At 49.1% G+C, this 20,168-nt stretch overlaps 1 protein-coding gene across 1 annotated transcript; it reads left to right on the top strand.

The window, feature by feature from the left end:
* The first annotated feature begins 13,717 nt into the window (after positions 1-13,717).
* LOC105495884 (cyclic nucleotide gated channel subunit alpha 2) lies at positions 13,718-19,853 on the top strand. Its single transcript, XM_011765776.2, has 6 exons — positions 13,718-13,885; positions 14,079-14,171; positions 14,857-15,027; positions 16,070-16,177; positions 17,812-17,918; positions 18,273-19,853. The coding sequence occupies exons 1-6, from the start codon at positions 13,776-13,778 to the stop codon at positions 19,676-19,678; spliced, it is 1,995 nt and encodes a 664-aa protein (XP_011764078.1). The 5' UTR covers positions 13,718-13,775; the 3' UTR covers positions 19,679-19,853.
* The last annotated feature ends 315 nt before the right edge of the window (positions 19,854-20,168 follow it).

Below are 20,168 nucleotides of genomic sequence, written 5' to 3'. Positions count from 1 at the left end.
CCTCCTTGCAGGCTGCCCCTCCTCTTCCTGCAGCCTCAGGACAGACCAGGACCCAATATATAGAGGAATATTAAGGGAACCAGGGAGATGGAGCAGGGGCAGCACGTGCAGCTTCTTGCTGTCAGCCCAGGGCTCCCACTGCCATGAGTCCAGCCTTCACACTGTCTACCCTGGGCTGCCCCTTTCTCCTGCCCCAGTCAGGCCTCACAGGAAGCTCAGAGGAAGAGGAGGCTGCAACCGGGAAGGGCTGGGTCTGCCCTTTGGGACCTAAGTGTTTGTCAGCCTGCACAGACATGGACATAGTTGCAGAAAAAGTCTGGCTGAAAATATGTTGTGAAACAAAGGTTCACCCTTGGGAGCAATTTAGCTGAGTTGCAAACAAACAGCATGGCAGTGCCCTGGAGGAACGTCTCCTGAGCCAGATGAGCTCATAAGGAGCCCTTGACTGGGCCTCCACCCTGCCTTTCTGTGTGACCACTTGGCTGGTTCTCAGCAGGGCTGGGGGCCAGTTCCTAGATGGGCATTCTTGCTCTATCTCTAGAACTCCCTGCCCCACTTAGAAGACCTCAGGAAGCTCCTACGAGGAACTGGAGTCAGAGCTGCCCAGGCTGGGCCCCTCTGCAATGCTCCTTAAGGGGCATGGGGACCATATTGTGGGGTCTGGCACATCTGTGATTCCTGAGCCCCTGGGAGACCCACAGAGGCTCAGGGGGCAGAGCGCCAGGAGGCAAGTTGGCACCTCCTGCCTGGCCCTCTGGCTCTGACCCACCTGGAGCATTTGCTCATCTGATTGCATTTCTCTGCCAACCTGTCCTTGCCTTGCCCAACCCCTCCACCCTGAGCCCACCCCTTCCTTCAGCAAGCCATGAACTTCCCCATGGTGAAGCAGGATGCTGTGGGTGAATGAATGAGGGAAGGAACTCATTCTTACTTGGGGGTAGGGGAGGGGATTCTCCTGGCATGCTGTTTATCTCTAGTCTGTGAAGCTTCCCAGGGGCTGACCAGGCTTAGTATTAGAGGGGTACACATCAGTCCTCCACTGGATCAGTAGCTTCTTGAGGGCACAAGGTAGCCTGCATTGTCTTCTGCACTCCTGGAACAAGTAAAGGACTGGCAGGATGGCCTCTGATTAGGGTCCCCAGAGATTGATTCTAGCCCTGGTCTTCCCCTCCTGGCCTTTAGGGTGTGCCTTCTGTTGAAAACCTTTCCCTACCAAAGTTCTATTCATTGCTTCCTACGGCACATCTACTCTGTGCCATACACGTTGTATCTTAAAAATGTTTAATTACACAAGTTGTTCATGAACACATTCTCCCCAAAAAGGCAAACATTCCAGGCCTAGCTAACACAGTCCCTTGCACCCCAAGTGCCAAGTCCCTCCACCAAAGTATTTCCCATGGTTTGGTTGGTGCGTATCCTTGCAAACTCTCTATGCTGTTCCATGAAGATTATGCACACCTGTATGTACCCCAGGCTTTGCACGCAGGATGTCATTTAAGCCACTCCTAACAGCCCCCTGAGGGAGTGGCTTGTCTTCCCAGCTGGCTGCACAGGTGGGCAAAGCTTTAATCCTCCATTTATGTAGTTTCCTGCCCTGCCAAGTGGGCCCCTGGTCCTCCGCCAGTCCTGGGCAAAAGCTGAAACTCAATATTCCAGTTCTTTTGTCACAGGCTGGCTTCCTGGCAGCTGGTGGAAGGTGGGAAGAGGAAGGTGGACGTGTGAGGAGGGGTACATGAGGGTGCATGGAGGGGACTCTGCTGTAGCCAAGAGCAGCCTGAAATCCTGGTTTCTTGGAAAGGAGCCCAAAGCTCACTGCCCCAAGGGTCTTACCCTGTTTCCCTTCCCTAACCCCAACCCTTCTTGGAGGCCAAGTCCAGGGGACCTGGCAGAGGAGGTATGGATTTTCCCTCTCAGGCCAGGCCTACCCCAGGTACCTCTTCTCTCAGATTTCTCCCTGGCTTGACCTCAGGTCAGGTGGACTGGCTGAGATTGTGCCAAGACCTGGAGGCAAGTACACCAGAGCTGTGAGCTGGTGGGGTTGAATCCCCAGACACAAAGCTCTGAGCATGCTCCGTACAAGGGAGGGCTCCTCAGGGAGCTTGGGAGGGGCTGGTTCCTGGATCCGGGCAGGCAAGCAGCTTCCACAGTCAGGCAGCCCAGCATCCAGCCCTCGCCTGCCAACAGCCTGGGGTGTACAGGGCCCACACACAGGCCAGCTTCTCCAGTGGGCAGGTGACACCCTGGGGCAGCATCTTGAGTTTGCCTTAGCTATGGGCATGAGCTCTTCTCGGCCTCTGCCACCTTCCCCTGTTGGCCTCAGGCAGGGTGGGGCAGCTTTCTGACCTGGAGGCTGCAGCTAATTTGTCAGGGGCTCAAGGGCCCTGCTGGCCTGAGGGGCAGGAATGGCAGGAGATCTCTCTTAGCTCCAGATGCTGATGAGCCCCCAGTGGTTTGTCTCTGACTGGAGGTTGTGCAGAAGGACCAACAGATGCTGACTGGTCAGGAGATCCCCTGCCTCTGAAGCCATCTGATTGGTGAGGAAAGGGGCTGACCTTGGGCTGATACCTTTCTGTGACCACAGGCCAGTTGCCTCCATGGGGGTACAGAGCTGGAGTCCGTGAAAAGTGTGTAGGCCCTAGAACCTGGCTTGACATGGGTCTTCATTTGCATGGTCTGCCGAGGGAGCTGAGGAAAGTGGCTGTGTTGGGAAACTTTGTCCCTTGTTAAAGCAGTCAAATAAATTATTTGGGGCTCTAGGAGGGTGGAAGCACTGAGTGCCACACAAAGTTTGTCCTGAAGCAGCTGGGACTTTGTCCTTTCCTAGGAGAGTGGCAGGGAAGGTTGCTGGAGAAGATTTGGAGCAGAGGGACTTAGGGCCTGCCAGACAGGCAAACTTCAGTGGGAGGAAGTTGGGAACCCATGGGCCTTCACTGCCTGCCTGACTCTGAGCATTTCTGGGCCCCCCAGCCTCAGAACACGGGCAGTGTTCACTTGGAGCCTGTGGCTCTCTGCATATGAGTAGCAGTGGAGGTAGGGGCATGGGTTATGTGGCCTTCTCTCAGGAACCATGCTGGGATTTCAGCCTTTGCTTTTGACTGTTTGAACTGCACCCTGACTTCTTCTGGAAATCCTTAGAGGGGAGCACGCACTTCAGGCCTCTCAGGCTTGGGAGCCATCCACTCTGCCATTTGGGGAAATGCATGCGGGGTGAAGCCCTTGGAGCTTCTGGCTGAGGGAAGATTCTGGAGCCAGGCAACAGGCCTGGGGCAGAGATAGGCTTCCAGGGCTGCTTCAGGCCTGGCACCCCATTTGGGCCCTCCAGCTGAGCTTGCATCCATCTCAGCTTGAGCCCAGAGTGGCACGTGTAGGCTCGGTCTATGTGAGACTGTGGCCACAGGAGGCAGCTAGTATTGGAGCAGCCTCATCTCTAGACATCCTGCCAGTAGCTGGGTCCCTGGGCCCCTCTTTCTTCATAGCTGGGCCCCCTCCAATTGCTCCTTAGTACCACTCATCAGTGACCACCTTCTCCAGAGGGAGGGACACTAGTGCTTAGACTGGACACATGCATGTGGCAGACAGAATATGTATCTGGTTGGTCTGCAGGTGCCATGGTGGCCACAAAACTGCCAAGACCAGCCCTGGCCACACCCCCACTAAGCTTCAACACAAAATGGCCCCATAGGAGATGAGGCTGCAGAGATGGGTCTAGTGACATCCTGAAGGAGTTTGAAAGCCTGAGTGCAGAGTTTGGAATGTATTATTTAGATGATCCTTTCATTCATCCAACAAATACCGGACATGATCCCTAATCCTGGCATGCAGCAGGGAACAAAATTCTGTAGTTCATTGTCAGGATATGATAAATCTATGATACAAATAAAGTCGGGGAAAAGTGAACATGAAACAAGGTAGATTTGGGAGAGTACAGAGCAAGTTCTGGGAATTCATTCATTCATTCATTCATTCACTTGCCAAATATGTATCAAGCACTTATTACGTGCTTACCATTGGGCTCAGCTCTGCAGATTAATGACTAAAAAAAATAGATGAGTCCTTGTCACATAAAGTTTATTTCTAGAGTGCAGTCTTCTTTCCATGGGTTTTCAGAAGAACAACAAACAGGACCAGGTGTAGTCCTATGGAACTCACCCTGGTGGTGTGGAAGGTAAAGGAAAGGAAGAGCTGGGATCTGAAGATAGAGAAACAGTGAGACTGTGACAGAGTCTGGGCCAGGCCCAGGGCAGCAGCAGTCAGAATGGATGGAGAAGAAGGTGCTGGAGAGAGATTCCAGCAGAATAACAAATACGATTTGGGGAGCGTGTGTGAGATATCAAGGATGACTCCTAGGTTTCTGAATTAAGCACATGTGGGGCAAGATGTGCCTTTCTCCAGATAAGGCACTGGGTACAGAGGAACTGGGGTGGAAGGACAGAAGTTCATGTCAGTTTGAACATATTGGTTCCAGGGGCCCAGTGTCTTCCTCCAGGAGATGGAGATGGCCCATGGGCACCTGAAGATGTGGAGCTCAGGAGGGGCTTCTCAGTGAGGACAGGAGCATTTAGGGAGATGAGCTACAATCACTAGGATTCAGCCTGTCTTGGGCGGCCTTCTAGGAGGAGCCTCCCCTGAGGTGTGGACTGTGTGTGGCTGATGCCAGGTATATTGCCCCAGTCCCATCTTTGTCTGTAAAGAGACGAAGCCTCCCTTGGCAAAGCAGCCCAACCATGGTGAGTTGGGCATAGTGGTGTCCACACTAGAGATTGTAGCCCCCTGTCAAGGTAGTGATCAACCACGCTGGCCTGCCAAGCCTCTTGGGCAAAGCCCTGCCTCTTGTGTATCCTTCTGAAGATTTTATTCATTCAACAAGTAGTTCTCAAGGACCTAGTTCACGAAGCTGCTGTGCTGGAGCCCGAACTCAGGGAGGCTGAGGCGGCTCAGACTCAAAGGCCTACTACCTGCCTAGTGAGTGCCGGGCATGATCTCTACCTCCAGCTCCTGCAGCTCACCTTATCACAGCGGGGCCCCCTCCCACTGTCCCTCCTGAGCCTGGGCACAGGGGGTCACGGCCGCTTCAGCTCCACACTCGAAAGTCAGTCCAGGAGCCTGCTGCTTCCAGTGCAGTTCTGACCATACCTCTCTTTTTAGTACTTGTGCACTTCCTGGCTCCTTTGCCTTCTAAACTGGCCCTGTGACTGAGTGTGCTTTTGGAGCCAAATTGCTTAGGTGTGAATCTGTGCAATGGGGATAAGAATAGTGTCAACTTTGTCAGGTTGTCATGAGGATTAAATGAATTAACTTATGTCAAGTACTTAGCACAAGGTAGCTGCTCCATGAATGAGAACCTGCCCCTGAATCACCAGATTCCAGCTTCCTGTCAGGGATACCCACTGCTTCCTCTGGGACTTCGCTATTGCTGCTCACCCACATACCTCCCTGCTTCTCTGCCTGCCTGCCCTACTGCCCTGCCCCCCATGATGTCTATGACTATCCCCTGTACTGTTCTCTGCCTGCCACCCAAGACTTTTGCCACTGCAATGGAAAATATCTGATTTTAAAACATAACAGATATTGACTATCTGGGGGACTAGTTTCCAGCTAAGACGTGTAGTATCTCTAGGCTGTCAACCATGAAAAAGATCCCTTCCCAGTATCAGTGGAAAAACTTTGGCTTGACCTGGTATTAACTTGAACCTGAAACCAAAATGGGCTGGATTTTTGTTACTGTTGTTGTTTTAAAATAATATTTTATTTTATTATATAGCCCTATAACCTCCCTTCCCGACTGCAGACATCACATATTACAATACAGAATATTGGACACTATAAAAAATATACAAAGGAAAACAATTTCCCCACACCCTCAGAATTGAGAAATAAAGTCTTGATCTTGTGAGTTTATGTATCTGTGTGTGAATGTATATCACACATGTATGTATGGACTACATTATTAACATAACAGAACTTTCCATTTTGAAACCTGCTTTCCCCCTGACAAGAAATAGTCTTTTACAATAGCAATACCATTTTAAGGGCTGCATTGTATTCCACCCTATGGTCTTGGTTCATTCGGTTAATTGATTAATTCATTAAGATATACGTTACTGTGACTAGTATCTTTGCATCTGTGTTTTTGTGATTTTACTGTTTCTATTTTTTCAATATATTGATTTGTAATATCTCTGTTTATAAAAAAATCTTTTTCTTTCTCTGTCAATTTTTTTTTCTGTTTATTGTATTCTTTTAAATGTTGGGTTTAATGTGAATTTATGTTCAATGTTTTCTTTCATGGTATTGTCTTTCTAACTCAATATCATATAAAATGTTTCCTACAGTTTCATCATCATAGTTTCGTTGTTTACATTAAATTTTTTTGTTGATACATAGAGATTATAAATAGGTGGTACACGTGATATTTTGGTGCATGCATACAATGTGTAATAATCAAATCTGGGGATACTCATAATCTCACACATTTATCATTTCTTGTGTTGGGACTATTTCAAATCTTCTCTTTTAGCAGTTTTGAAATATACTATGAATTATTAACCATAGTCTATTTAAAACATTTCTTTTTATTCCCAGTACCTATGCACTTCATTTATTTTTCTTGCTTATTGCACTGGCTAAGAAATCCAGCACAGTATTGTTTAGAAATGGTGAGAATTTACTTACTTTTTAAAATTCCTTTTTTTTTTTGGAGAGAAAGTCTTACTCTGTCTCCTAGGCTGGAGTGCAGTGGCGCCATCTCAGCTCACTGCAACCTCCACCTCCCACGTTCAAGTGATTCTTGTGCCTTAGCCTCCCGAGTAGCTGGGATTACAGACGCCTGCCACCACGCCCAGCTAATTTTTGTATTTTTAGTAGAGATGGGGTTTTGCCACATTGGCCAGGCTGGTCTCGAACTGCTGGCCTCAAGGGATCCACCTGCCCCAGCCTCCCAAAGTGCTGGGATTGGAGGCGTGAGCCACCATGCCCTATATAAAATTCCTAATCCCATGAAAAAAGAAAACAATTTCTTAATATTGAAATAGATTATAATGTATATATAATATATATTTATATTTATATACTATATATTTCTATGTATATATTAGGAATAGAAAGAAGGTCCTTTCTATTTCTGATTTCATAAGATATTTAAAAAGTAAATAGGTTCTGAATTTTGTTCAATAATTTTTCTATACCAATTGAGGTGATGTAATTTTTTCTCTTTTAACTAGATCAAGTATTCTAATTATATTGATTGAATCATTTAAGTCCTTATTGAGCTTCTTCTGCTTTTCTGTCAAGGATGGGCTGGGCTGTATAAGAAGCTGGGACGTCTGGTTACTTGGAGAAACCGGTTTCATAAACCACTCCCTCACCAACCCCACTCCCCAGGAAGACCCCCTGCATCTGTTCTCCCCTGCTCACTGCTTTAGGCTCAGCACTTCCCTTTTCTGAGCTCTGTCTTCTGAGATTCCTCAGAACTTCACCAAGATCTAGCCTTTATGTCTTTTTCCCTCTCTCTCTCCCTCTCTTCCTTCTTTCCACCAACATATATGCAATGCTTTTCAGGAGCCAGCCTCAGTGTGGTGCAGGAATGTAATGGACAAGAACACAGACACTGATGCCTGCCCTCAGGCAGTACACACTCTAGTGCAGGCAGTATTGGCAAGAAGGGTGGCATAGTCTGAACACAGGTTTCACCCCAGGACCTGAGAAACTTGGCAGAAAGCTGTGGACAGGGAGAAGGAGCCTGGGCATGCTCTTCAGGGAGAATTTAGAACGCCAAGCCACCCTGGAAGCCAGCAGTTGAGGGTCTGAAGGCCCAGTCAGTCACAAATGTCTGTCTGTCAAAGGACTGATGGTGGCGATGAATAGTGTGACTTGAGGCAAGATGAGCTGCAGCTTTCCAAGGGCACCCAGAGAGTAATGTCCAGTTGGAAGTTGGAAGGAAAGCTTGAAGCTTAGCAGAGAGGTCTTGTTGTCACCTGTACCTTTGTTAGTGGATATTAGATGCCATCCACACTTTTGTGATTCAGTGCATAATGCGTCTTCTTTCTCGGGCAACTGTTATGATTTCCCTATTATCAGTGGATGTGGGCACTTTGATACTCATATGCCTTGGTGTAGTTTCCACTGACGCTTTGCTTTTTATTGTTGCTGTTGCTGCTATTGTTGTTTTCTGATTATCTTTTCTTTCTGTGCTACACTGTGGATAGTTTTATTGTCTAAATAAATACTGTAAATTCATTTTAAAATCAGTTTGTCTGTACGTGCACTAATTCCTTCTTCTGCAATATCTGATCTTCTGTGAATCCCACATAGTGTAATTTTCATCTCAAAAATTGTAGTTTTCATCTTTAGACATTTGAGTTGGGTCTTTTTATATATTTCATGGCCCTACTTAACTTTTTGAACATATAGAATACAGTTGTATTAGCTGTTTTCATATTCTTGTGTACTAATTGTACATCTGTGTCAATTATGGGTATATTTCAATTGATAAATTGTTGCCTCCTCATTATTGAGAATTCATTTGCATGGCTGATCATTTCTGAGTGGATGCCACATTGTGATTTTTACTTTGTGGGTGCTGTGCGGTTTTGTACTTCTAGAAACATTCTTGAACCTTGAACCTTGTTCTGGTGTGAAGTTAAGTTAATGGAAAGAGTTTGATCCTTTTGGGTCTTGCTTTTAAGATTTTTCAGTAGGACTAGAACCATGCTCAGTGAAAGGAACAGTTATTCCTCATGAGTGAGGCAAGCCCCTTCTAGGTACTCTACCCAATAGCCCATGAACCACTAGGTTTCCAGTTTGACTGGTGGCATGAGGCACTATTCCAGGCCATGTGTGAGAGCTGGAAACTGTAATGTCTAATTTGGGGGGATGGTTCTTTCCTAAGCTGTGGATAACCACCTCATTGGTGTATGCAAATAAGCACTCAGATGGATACTTGGGAAAGACTCTTTGCAGGTCTCCAGAGCTCTCTCTGTGCAGCTCTCTCCTTTGCAGTACTCTGTTCTGCAAACTTTAGCTGCTTTGGTATCCTTTCATTCTCTTCTCTGTCCTTAACCCAGGGAGTCATCCATCAGGTTCCACCTGCATTCTCCTCTGTGCCATGGCCTGGAAACTCTCACAAAGGAGTAATCTGGGGCAGTCACAGGATTCACATTTGACTCCTGTCTCTTAGGGATGGTTGTCCTTTGTTGCCTAATGTTTATAGTCTTGAAAACTGTTGTGTCGTATATTTTTTATATGTTTGGTTATTTCATTCCGGAGGAAAAATATGATCCCTGTTACCCCATGTTGGCTAAGAGGAAAAGGGTGGCATGTTCCTTTAAAATCAAATAATTGATACAGCGGAATCCTATGCTGTACAATGAAAGTAAAAAGAGAGGGAGTAATGGACTGGGAAAAATGCAGGTACCATGCATAGACTACTCATTTAAAACTTATTTATTGAACACCTACTATGTTCCAGGCACTGAGAAAAGATGGTAGCTTTGATTAACGTGGTAATGGTGGAGATAAAAAGTGATTGGATAAGAGGTATGTTTTTAAGGTAGAGCCCATATGATTTGCATATATGTAGAGTCCATGGGGTATGAAAAAAAGAGGAGTCAAGGATGATGCTATGGTTTGTGACCAGAGTAACTGGGAGTATGGCTCCCAGTTATATGGCTTTGCCTTTACTGAGATGCAGATGATTATGGAAGGATAAGCTTTTGAGGGGAAGATAACTCACTTTTGGACATATGGAACCTGAGATGCCTATTCAAAATCCAAGTGGTTATGTGAGGGGGGTAAATTACTGTCCATGGGATAGGTTGAACTGGTTTTAAGAGTTTGCAAGTCACTAACATACAGATGTATTTAAAGCCATGAGACTGGAGAAGGAGGTGATGAAGAGAGAAAAGACAAGAAGTCCATTGAAGGACTGAGTTTGGGACACTCCAACATTTAGAGTTGGGGAAGAGGAGGAGGCCTCTTCAAAGAACATTGAGAAGTGGCCAGTGAGGTAGGAGGAGAACGAGGGGAGTAGAATCCATTATTTCAAGAAAGATGGAGTGGATAAACTGTTAGACGCTGCTCAGAAACAGAATAGAACATGAACAGAGAAGTGACTTGCGATAAATCGTGTTCCTATCTGTCTCTTACTCTGGAAGTACCACTGAGATCGAGACTGCCAGACTCTTCTTTCTAAACTCAGCACCCAGCAAAGGATCCGGCACATAGTAGGTGTCTTGGGTATGTGTATGAGATAGATGAGTGAATGAATGGGCCATGAACTGAAACTTCTAATCTTGGCTATACGATGAACTTGTTCCTTCTCTCTCTGACTTGACTTCCAGAGGAAGGAATTTTCCTCAAAACTCTTTCAATAAACTCCTTGACCAGGCTGGTTTTTCTTTAAAGTCTTGGGCTGGCTGCTCAGCTTGTGGATAAGGAGAAAAGAAGCCTACAACTCCACCTTGACTGTGTTTGGACTTTTTATCAAATAATCATGCCTTACTGTAGGCTGTTAAACCACCCTCCTTGAGAATCCCACTGCTCATCTAAGATCTGTTGCCCATCTCTGTTCTCTTTGGTAGGTACATGGTCTGTTGTCTTCCTTGTCAAGCCTTTTCTTGTCCTCACACTTGTTTGGTATCCCCTGTCTCTCTTTGCAACAGCTATTGCAAACGTTCTGGCCTCCTCCAAAGTCTGCACCTACTGCTGCCTGGTGTCTCTGAAGATGAAAGCCCCCGCATCCTTCCCATTTCACTTAGAACACTGGGGTTTTGCAAGAGTGAATCCCTTCAACTGTCTCATGGCCTGTTTCTCAGCAGCCCTTTCCCATTGTCCTGGATCTGTCTCCTGTCACTTCCTCTGGTACCTGAACCTTCCCATTCCACCCATCTTTCATGGGCTCCAGCTTCAACTGGAGTTGCTCACAAGCACACATATTTTTATTATCTACTGAATTCCTCCTCAAAACCTTTAAGCTTGCTTTATTATCTTCTTGACATAGAATAATAACAGCAACAGCAAGACAGAGAACCTTTGTCAGCCTCACACCCTCCTCCAGTTCCCACTCTATCTTTCCTCTTTTTCTTGGTCAGTCTCTTAGAAAGACTGAGCTATGTGCTCTATCTCTTGTCTGTCCCCTCCTACTCCTCGCTTGAAACTTTGTGAAACAAGCTCTCTTTGACCACCACTCCTTGATGCTACTCTTGATAAGGTCCCCAGCGAGGCCCCTATTGTTCCACCCAGTGCCCGCTCCAGCTCTCATCTTAAGGGCAAGGAGTGTCTGGCACGGAGCACTTATCTTCCTGATATGGGAGGGGGGCATTGGCCTTGCAGACAGCTCCCTTCCTGAAAGTCTGCCTTCCCTGGGAACTCCCTCATGTTTCTCATACTCCCAGCCTCATTCCCCTTCACTCACTCAGCCCCTCAGCTATCTTTCATGGTTGCAGTTCCCCAGAGCTCCACCCTTAGCTTTTCTCTCTGCTGTCATGATATGGGGATGGATACATCCCCCTGAGAGCTTTACCTGCAATGTAAACTCTGGTGCTCATGTACCCCCTCCAGTCCAGACCCCAGCGAACGCTGAGCCATCTGGAGTCCACTGCAGCAGGCCTGGAGAGCCATGTTGAAAGCCTGAGACCAGTCCAGGGCCTTGGGGATGGAGGGCAATGGGTGGACAGAACTTTGATGCTTTTTGTGGGGGCAATCAACTCAGGACAGAGGCTGCTTGGATGTGATAAAGGAAACAAGGAGTTACGGTTGACACCAGGCTTCCAGCTTGAGTGACTGGGAAGAGGGCAGGCCCCTTTCAGAGGTGGGTAACTTTGAGGAGGAGCTGATTTGACGTGATGGTATCTGGAGCCTTAGGGCTTGAGGTTTCCTGGAGAGGGTGTATACATGAGACCCACCAGTCCAACTGCCTTGTTTCCCGCAAGCAGCCTGAGGGGCAGTTTCTGACAAAGAGGAGGGTATGCAGGTAGTCAGGCTCAGGGACGGGTCTGTTTCCTGGTACAGAAGAAGCAGGAGTCATGGGGTGGGGGGAATCTGTCTTTGTGGCAGAACCTTAGAGAGGGTGTGAACATATGCTCTGCCCCCAGCACTGGCCTGGCCCTGGATTACAGCCCTTTTGATCTGCCAGCTTCAGCTTCAACACCAGCTTTTCCAGGAGGCCAGCCCTGAAACTCTGGTGCGAATGGCTCTGGCTTTGTTTGTGTTGCCTGAAACTTTTTGTCTCCATGGTCTGCTGTCTCCAGGGTCCAAGCAGGGACTCAGCGATGCTGGTTCCTTTCCCTCAAGTGCCCTCATTACTATCTTGGTGCCATAGTCCCACAGAGAGCACCAGGTGAGCATCTCTGAGGCTGTTTGACGTGCCTGCCATTGCCATGGTGATAGCTTCAGAGGCTGGAACAAGCTTGGGCGGGGGTTAAGGGAGCTCCCGGAACAGCTTTTGGACTGTGTGGGTCCAGCAGCATGGGCTGTGGGAAATCTGGGGGTCATGCTGACCATTTCTGGCCACACCTGGTAGGGCATGCCAACCAGCCCTGGCAGGGAAGAACTCCTCCAAGTATCTCCTGACTCTGTGGCAAGAGACACTGTGGGACACAATCTCCTGTCCCTCCTCTAGATTGCTACCTCCTGGGCTATTCCTTCTCCATCTGTTTTGTGGGCACCTCATCCTCTGCTCAACTCTTAAATATTGGGGTTCTCCACAACTCTGCTCCAGACTCTCACTTTGTCTCCTCTTTCTTTGAGATCTCACCCACTCTCTCCATTGCTCCCCACATGCACTCCTTCTCTGAGTCCCATCCATTCTCCTTCCTAGATAGTTACACACTCTACCTTCTTGTCTTGGGCTCCATTGGTACTGTTGTCCAGCCTCCTCCCTGCCCCAACCTTCACTCTTGCTCTCCCTCTAATGCAGGCTCCACAGAGCAGCCAGAGGGATTTTTCTGGCAAAGAATGCTGCCCTTGTCCCTCTCCTGCTCTGCGCAGAGGAGAGAGCCCTCACTATCAAACTATCAAAGCTAAAACAAAACAAAATGAACAAAAACTGTTTAAGCCATCTCCCTGTGCCTTCGCTTTGCAGATATCTGGCACACACTTAAGCTGCCGAGCAGTTCCAAGGCAGCCACTGCCCCAGAGCCCTGGCCCAAGGGAGGAGGTATGTCTCCCTGGCCCAGAGCAGCTGCTCTCTACCCCACACCTCCCCAAGCCACCCAGCTTTCTGGTTCTCCTCACTGGAGACCACCTCAGAGCTTATGCTCCTTAGGGAAGAGGGAAGCTATTCTGGGTCAGGGATATGCACTTCCTCCCTTGGGTCAGGGCTTTGGGGCAGTGACTGCCTTGGAGCTGCTTGGCAGCTTACATATGTGCCAGATATCTGCAAAGTGAACGCACAGGAAGATGGCTTAAATAGTTTTTGTTTGTTATGTTTTGTTTTAGCTTTGATAGTTTGTATGTAAAAAAAAAAAAATACTGGGGTAAAATAGAAAAGCAAACACTTTTTGTAGTTTAGCACTGTTTCCATTTGCAATTACATATTAGGGTTGGGGGAGTACCCTCATTTTCTTGGCCCCTGGTGCCTGGCACTTAGGGAATGCTGTATCCTACTTCCCTGACTGTCATAGCAGTGCCTGAGGGTGCTGAGGTTGGCGAGGTGGGCCTGGGTTCTAATCCATTCTGTTTGCTTGCCACTCTCCCACTCTCTGTGGGTGTCAGGGTCCTCTGTGACCTTCTTCTTGGCCCTCTTCCTGGCAGATAAGCGCTCTGGTTGTACATGGAGGATGACTGAAAAAGCCAATGGCGTGAAGAGCTCTCCAGTCAATAATCACAACCATCATGCACCCCCTGCCATCAAGGCCAATGGCAAAGATGACCACAGGACAAGCAGCAGGTGAGTCTGCATGGTATCAGGGAGGGTAGAGAGGCTGCTACTTCTTCCCAGCTCTGCCTCATTGTCACAGAGCAAGCAATCTTTGTCTCCAGGACAGCCTCTAAAAAGAACATGGGATTTCTAAGCATGACCCAGGAGGGGAGACAAGTCATGCCCTGATAACCCTGGGTCAACCCTGCTCTTTTTTCCGCAGGCCACACTCTGCAGCTGACGATGACACCTCTTCAGAACTGCAGAGGCTGGCAGATGTGGATGCCCCACAGCGGGGAAGGGGTGGCTTCCGCAGGTGGGTCCCACCACTACCCTGCTGCTTCCCCTTCCTACTCATGGGGCCTGTCAGGGTGGCGACCACTGCCCTCCTCTTCCCGGTCCCACTAGTCCTGTCCACCAAGACCTCCAGGGAGCACTGTCGGTGGTAGCCAAACGTAATTATTTCCTCATGAGGCTTGGGCAAACCCCAAGGCAGGCAAGCTCAGAGGGGCCAGAAGAGGCCTCCCTTCACATTTGGCTGTCTCAACATCAGAGTGATACCCTTCCCAGTAGAGAGGCCTAGGTAGAGGACCCAAGGCCTCTCTATCCCAGAGTCAGAGGCTCCATAGGGAAAGCAGGAAGCACGGGGCAAGCTTTACTCCTGACAGTTCCTGCCTTAACACAACCTCCATCTTGTCCTGAAGACCTCCTCTTTGCTCTTCTCACCATCAACTGAGATGGCACTTCCTATAGGAAGTCTTCCCAGGACAGCTGTCTTCCCCTGGACTGCATTCAGGGTCACGCCTGAGCCCCAGCCCCCGGCCCTAAGTGCTGGCCTCTACCCCAGCTTTTAGCACACGGGAAATCATGGTATGGCCTGTTTGTAGGTTTCACTGTCCTTCTTTCATCTTCCTCAGCAGACAGTGAGCTCGTGGGGACAGGTGCTCTCTGAACAGCATGAGTCTTGGCTCTGGCTCATGCTCCTTTTCTCTCACCTCTAGGATAGTTCGCCTGGTGGGGATCATCAGAGAGTGGGCCAACAAGAATTTCCGAGAGGAGGAACCTAGGCCTGACTCATTCCTCGAGCGTTTTCGTGGGCCTGAACTCCAGACTGTGACCACACAGCAGGGGGATGGCAAAGGCGACAAGGATGGCAAGGACAAAGGCACCAAGTACAGTTGTTCAGCCTGTGGGGCTCAAATGGGCTCCAAGCATGCAATGGAAGAGCTCACTGGGGTTTCTATGCTACTGCCAGGGGCTATGACAAACCCGCTGTAGTAAGGAGAGCGGTGGGCAAGGGTGACTTGCAATGTTTTCAACTCCAGAATATTTCCATTGTTCCCCCAACAGCCAGTGGCCTACTTGCCATGAGAACCTCTGGTGTCTTTTCTTGCCTTAGTTGCCTCTTGCCAGATGTCCTCTTGCTGCACGTGAATGTACAGCCCAGTTCCAGTGGCCAGGAAATACTGAGATGGTGCATTCAGGGATTGCCCTGGAGGGGATGACAATCTCAGCTCCACTGTGGGCGAGGAAATGGGTCTTTGAAGAGATCATGTAGAGGGCTGGAGGAGAAGGGCTGGATGATGGAACAGGATAGCGTGGGGAGGGCAGAGAAGGCAGAGCTGGGGGATCTGTCCTTTGAGGAATGAGAAGACAACTGCAGATGTCTGGCCAAGCTGACATTCCCCACCTCTGACCAGTAGAGGGAAAGCAGGACACAACATCCCTTGCCAAAGCAGGACACAACATCTGGGAAAGTGATTTGGAGGCTGGAGGCCAATGACTGAAAAGGGAGGGTGAGGTGAGCAGGAAGCTTGTGGTGCTCACTCACCTGGAGCACCTGTCTTTAGGGAGGGATGTGGGAATAGGCGTAAGCCCCAATTACCATCCTGTGGAAATCCCTTCCCAGGCCCTGAGTCCCACCGCTACTGAAAGCTCTGCCCTCTGGGCAAGGGGCCTGTAAGGTGCATGGGAATCAATGGACCTATCTAGGTTCAGAATGGGAAGATGGGTGCCCCTGCCCATCTGAGTTCCACTCAGATGCCCAGTACCAGGTTGTAGGTCTCTGAAAAATGGGGCCCTCAGCCAACCTATCTTTCACCCCACATATCCCCTTTGGCAGTGCTTTCTCAGGCACCTCTGGTTTCTGGGAGCTGGGGTGCTATCACACTGGGGGACCTGATCCCCAAGCTTTGCCTTTGTCTGTCTTCTCAGGAAGAAATTTGAATTATTTGTCTTGGACCCAGCTGGGGATTGGTACTACTGCTGGCTGTTTGTCATTGCCATGCCTGTCCTTTACAACTGGTGCCTGCTGGTGGCCAGGTGAGCAGGGTGGGGCCCAGGAGGGGTGGCCAAAGCAACCCAGTCTTCAGACCCTGGGATTGATAGCGCAGCAGTCCCTGGATACCAATGGCACCTCCAACTTCTCTGTTAGCCCCAACCCTCTCTTCATTTAATATGCCATGAAGATTTCTTGTCTGTCCTGTGTCTGGGACAACTACAGTGGCGCCACACACCTAGCGTGCATCTTCCACTTTTGCAACAAACATGCTTGACAGAAAACTAGGATTTGGTGATGCCATTCCCTCCTCACAAACCCTTAAGTGGCTCCCCATTGTCCACGGGATGAAGTTCAAGTCCTAAGCATGGCCTTCAAACTCCTCTGAACCTGACCTTTTTCTCTTGCTACACTTTCTGGACACACCCTAGCCCCAGCATTCACCACTCTTGGATCAGAACACGCTGTTTCCTCTACAGAAAATTCCCTTTCCCTTCCGTTTTCCACCTATGGAGATTCTTCTCCTTGCAGGCTCAGTTCAAAAGCCGCTATCTACCTGTAGCTTTCCTTGGCAGCATTCCCCAACCTACTCCGTCCCAATCCCAGTCATTCATTCAGCAAGGATTTGACTGAGCACCTCATGTGTGCTCAGTGCTGGGGATAACGTGGTGAGCACAACCACCATGGTCTCTGCTCTCCTGGAACTCCCAGGCTAGTGGCAGACAATGACTGTAAACCTGAAATGAAACAAATGACCAGGATGATGCCAGGGACTGGTGGCAGAGGGCTGCTAGAGAAAGGGCAGTTGGGATCATGCTCTCTGAGGAGGTGATGCCTTAGCTGGTGGGAAGGAGACAGCTAATTAGATACCTGAGGATGGTGGAGGGAGCATTCTGGCCAGAAGAAACAGCAAGTATGAAAACCCTGTCTCGGGATGGCCTAGTGTGGCTGGAGGCTGTGAATGAGCCATCACTGGCATGGGCCAGCTCTGCAGACTCAGTGGGAAGGGCAGGGGGCTGGAGTTTCAGTTTAAATGTGACCAAGTAGGCAGAATTAATGGCTCTCCCCTTTGACTAGTACACTCACTGGACAATCATCCTGGGCTCTGTCCTTGACTCTGCTCTCTCCCCAACCCTCTCCCAACTCAGTTGCCAAATCCTGCCACTTCCTTTTAAAACGTTCCTGCAACTTCCAACCTTTCTCCATTCCCACTACTACCCTCTCTCTCACATGTATTGGCTAGTGCTGTTTGTTGGGTGCTGAATAAGATGTATGTTGAAGAGATGAGCATGGAGACGGTTCAGTTGTGTTCTGTAGTTTGTTCTTCCAATGACTTGTTCATTCATTCAACTCACAGCCTTTGAGCACTCAAATCCTGTTGCCCTAGGTCAGGCATGGGGCATGCCGTAATGACTAAGAGGGGTGCCTGCCTTCCTGGACCTCACAGTTCAGAGGGTGAGACAGAAAATTAATGGTCAGTGGTGCTGTCTATGTAGTGATGTTATGTCATGAGGAGGGGTGGGGCAGAAGTTACTTGTAGATAAGTGTCTCTTGGCGTCAGGCTGACTGTGACTAAATGATGCCCCTGGTAGCCATCCCAAGCCCTGCACACAGTGAACACTCATTTTGGGACCTTTGGCTGGCTTTGAGGGTGAAGCTTAGCCCTGTCCTCCTGCAGAGCCTGCTTCAGTGACCTACAGAAAGACTACTACCTGGTGTGGCTGGTGCTGGACTATGTCTCAGATGTGGTCTATATCGCAGACATCTTCATCCGATTGCGCACAGGTCAGTGAGCAACTGGGATGCAGGTAAATCCGAAGACCTGAGTCCAAATCTTTAGGAAACCCACTGGACATGGTGTAGGACTAAATTACTTGGGTGGGACTCTGGTAGGTGAGTGCCCCTCTTTGAACCTCATGGTCCCACATGCATAGAGAGGTTTCAATCTGGGGGTGTTCTCTTAGAGTCCTTCTGGCCAGCCCTGGTATGTGAGCTATATCCCTCCTTGGGAAGGAAGTTTCAGTGACCGGTATTTTCCTTGCCTAGAGATATTAGCCTATAGGGAAGGAGATATATATATATATACACACACACACATCCTGAGGGCAGAGGTGACATGCTGGCTTGCATCTCTACTAGGTTTCCTGGAGCAGGGGCTGCTGGTCAAAGATACCAAGAAACTACGAGACAACTACATCCACACCCTGCAGTTCAAGCTAGATGTGGCTTCCATCATCCCCACTGACCTGATCTATTTTGCTGTGGGCATCCACAGCCCTGAGGTGCGCTTCAACCGCCTGCTGCACTTTGCCCGCATGTTTGAGTTCTTTGACCGGACAGAGACACGCACCAGCTACCCTAACATCTTCCGCATCAGCAACCTTGTCCTCTACATCTTGGTCATCATCCACTGGAATGCCTGCATCTATTATGCCATCTCCAAATCCATAGGCTTTGGGGTTGACACCTGGGTTTACCCAAATATCACTGACCCTGAGTATGGCTACCTGGCTAGGGAATACATCTATTGCCTTTACTGGTCCACACTGACCCTCACTACCATTGGGGAGACACCACCCCCTGTAAAGGATGAGGAGTACCTATTTGTCATCTTTGACTTCCTGATTGGCGTCCTCATCTTTGCCACCATTGTGGGAAATGTGGGCTCCATGATCTCCAACATGAATGCCACCCGGGCAGAGTTCCAGGCTAAGATCGATGCCGTGAAACACTACATGCAGTTCCAAAAGGTCAGCAAGGAGATGGAAGCCAAGGTCATTAGGTGGTTTGACTACTTGTGGACCAATAAGAAGACAGTGGATGAGCGAGAAGTTCTCAAGAATCTGCCAGCCAAGCTCAGGGCTGAGATAGCCATCAATGTCCACTTGTCCACACTTAAGAAAGTGCGCATCTTCCATGATTGTGAGGCTGGCCTGCTGGTAGAGCTGGTATTGAAACTCCGTCCTCAAGTCTTCAGTCCTGGGGATTACATTTGTCGCAAAGGGGACATCGGCAAGGAGATGTACATCATTAAGGAGGGCAGGCTGGCAGTGGTGGCTGATGATGGGGTGACTCAGTATGCCCTGCTCTCGGCTGGAAGCTGCTTTGGTGAGATCAGTATCCTTAACATTAAGGGAAGTAAAATGGGCAATCGACGCACGGCTAATATCCGCAGCCTGGGCTACTCAGACCTCTTCTGCTTGTCCAAGGATGATCTTATGGAAGCAGTGACTGAATACCCTGATGCCAAGAAAGTCCTAGAAGAGAGGGGTCGGGAGATCCTCATGAAGGAGGGGCTGCTGGATGAGAATGAAGTGGCAACCAGCATGGAGGTGGACGTGCAGGAGAAGCTAGGGCAGCTGGAGATCAACATGGAAACCTTATACACTCGCTTTGGCCGCCTGCTGGCTGACTACACAGGGGCCCAGCAGAAGCTCAAGCAGCGCATCACGATTCTGGAAACCAAGATGAAACAGAACAATGAAGATGACTACCTGTCTGATGGGATGAGCAGCCCCGAGCTGGCTGCTGCTGACAAGCCATAAGACCTGGGGCCCAACTGCTTCTCCAGCCTTGGCCTTGATCCCAGGAGCTAGAGGAGCTATTTAGATCTCCAGATTTACATGCATTACCCTCATGTTCCCTGAATTCTCCCAAAAGCCTCTCTGACCCCTGGTTTTTGGCTTAAACATCCAAGATTCCACCTCCAAGTTTAGCCCATTTTGTGGAGAGTACAGACTGTGTTGGCTGGGCTTCCGAGAGTTTCAGCCTGTCTAAGTCTGAGGAAGGGAGAAGGGAGCAGCTGTCTCCGAGGGGTCTGTCCTGGGACTGGGAGCCTGGGCAATGATCTGCTCTGAAGAAGGCCATTTGCAAAATGACATACACCTTGCTGCAGTACTGCCCCCCTCTGGCTCTTTTGCATATAGTCACTTCTGCCTTGGTTCTGGCTGCCACTTTTTCTAACATGTGTTCTGAATACTCCCTTTTCCCTGCACATACATGTGCTTTTAAGCACCTACGATAGACATTTAGACC

Source organism: Macaca nemestrina, chromosome X (genome assembly GCF_043159975.1).
Source record: "Macaca nemestrina isolate mMacNem1 chromosome X, mMacNem.hap1, whole genome shotgun sequence".
NCBI lineage: Eukaryota > Metazoa > Chordata > Mammalia > Primates > Cercopithecidae > Macaca > Macaca nemestrina.
The sequence above is the reverse complement of the archived record's forward strand: the minus strand, read 5'-3'. Positions and strand labels throughout refer to the sequence as shown.

What these genes read in the sequence shown, in the direction of transcription:
- LOC105495884 (XM_011765776.2), top strand. Translation starts at nt 13,776, where the DNA reads ATGACTGAAAAAGCCAATGGCGTGAAGAGCTCTCCAGTCAATAATCAC. An exon ending in GACCACAGGACAAGCAGCAG is followed by an intron (nt 13,886 to 14,078) that starts GTGAGTCTGCAT and finishes TTTTTTCCGCAG; the next exon opens with GCCACACTCTGCAGCTGACG. An exon ending in GGAAGGGGTGGCTTCCGCAG is followed by an intron (nt 14,172 to 14,856) that starts GTGGGTCCCACC and finishes TCTCACCTCTAG; the next exon opens with GATAGTTCGCCTGGTGGGGA.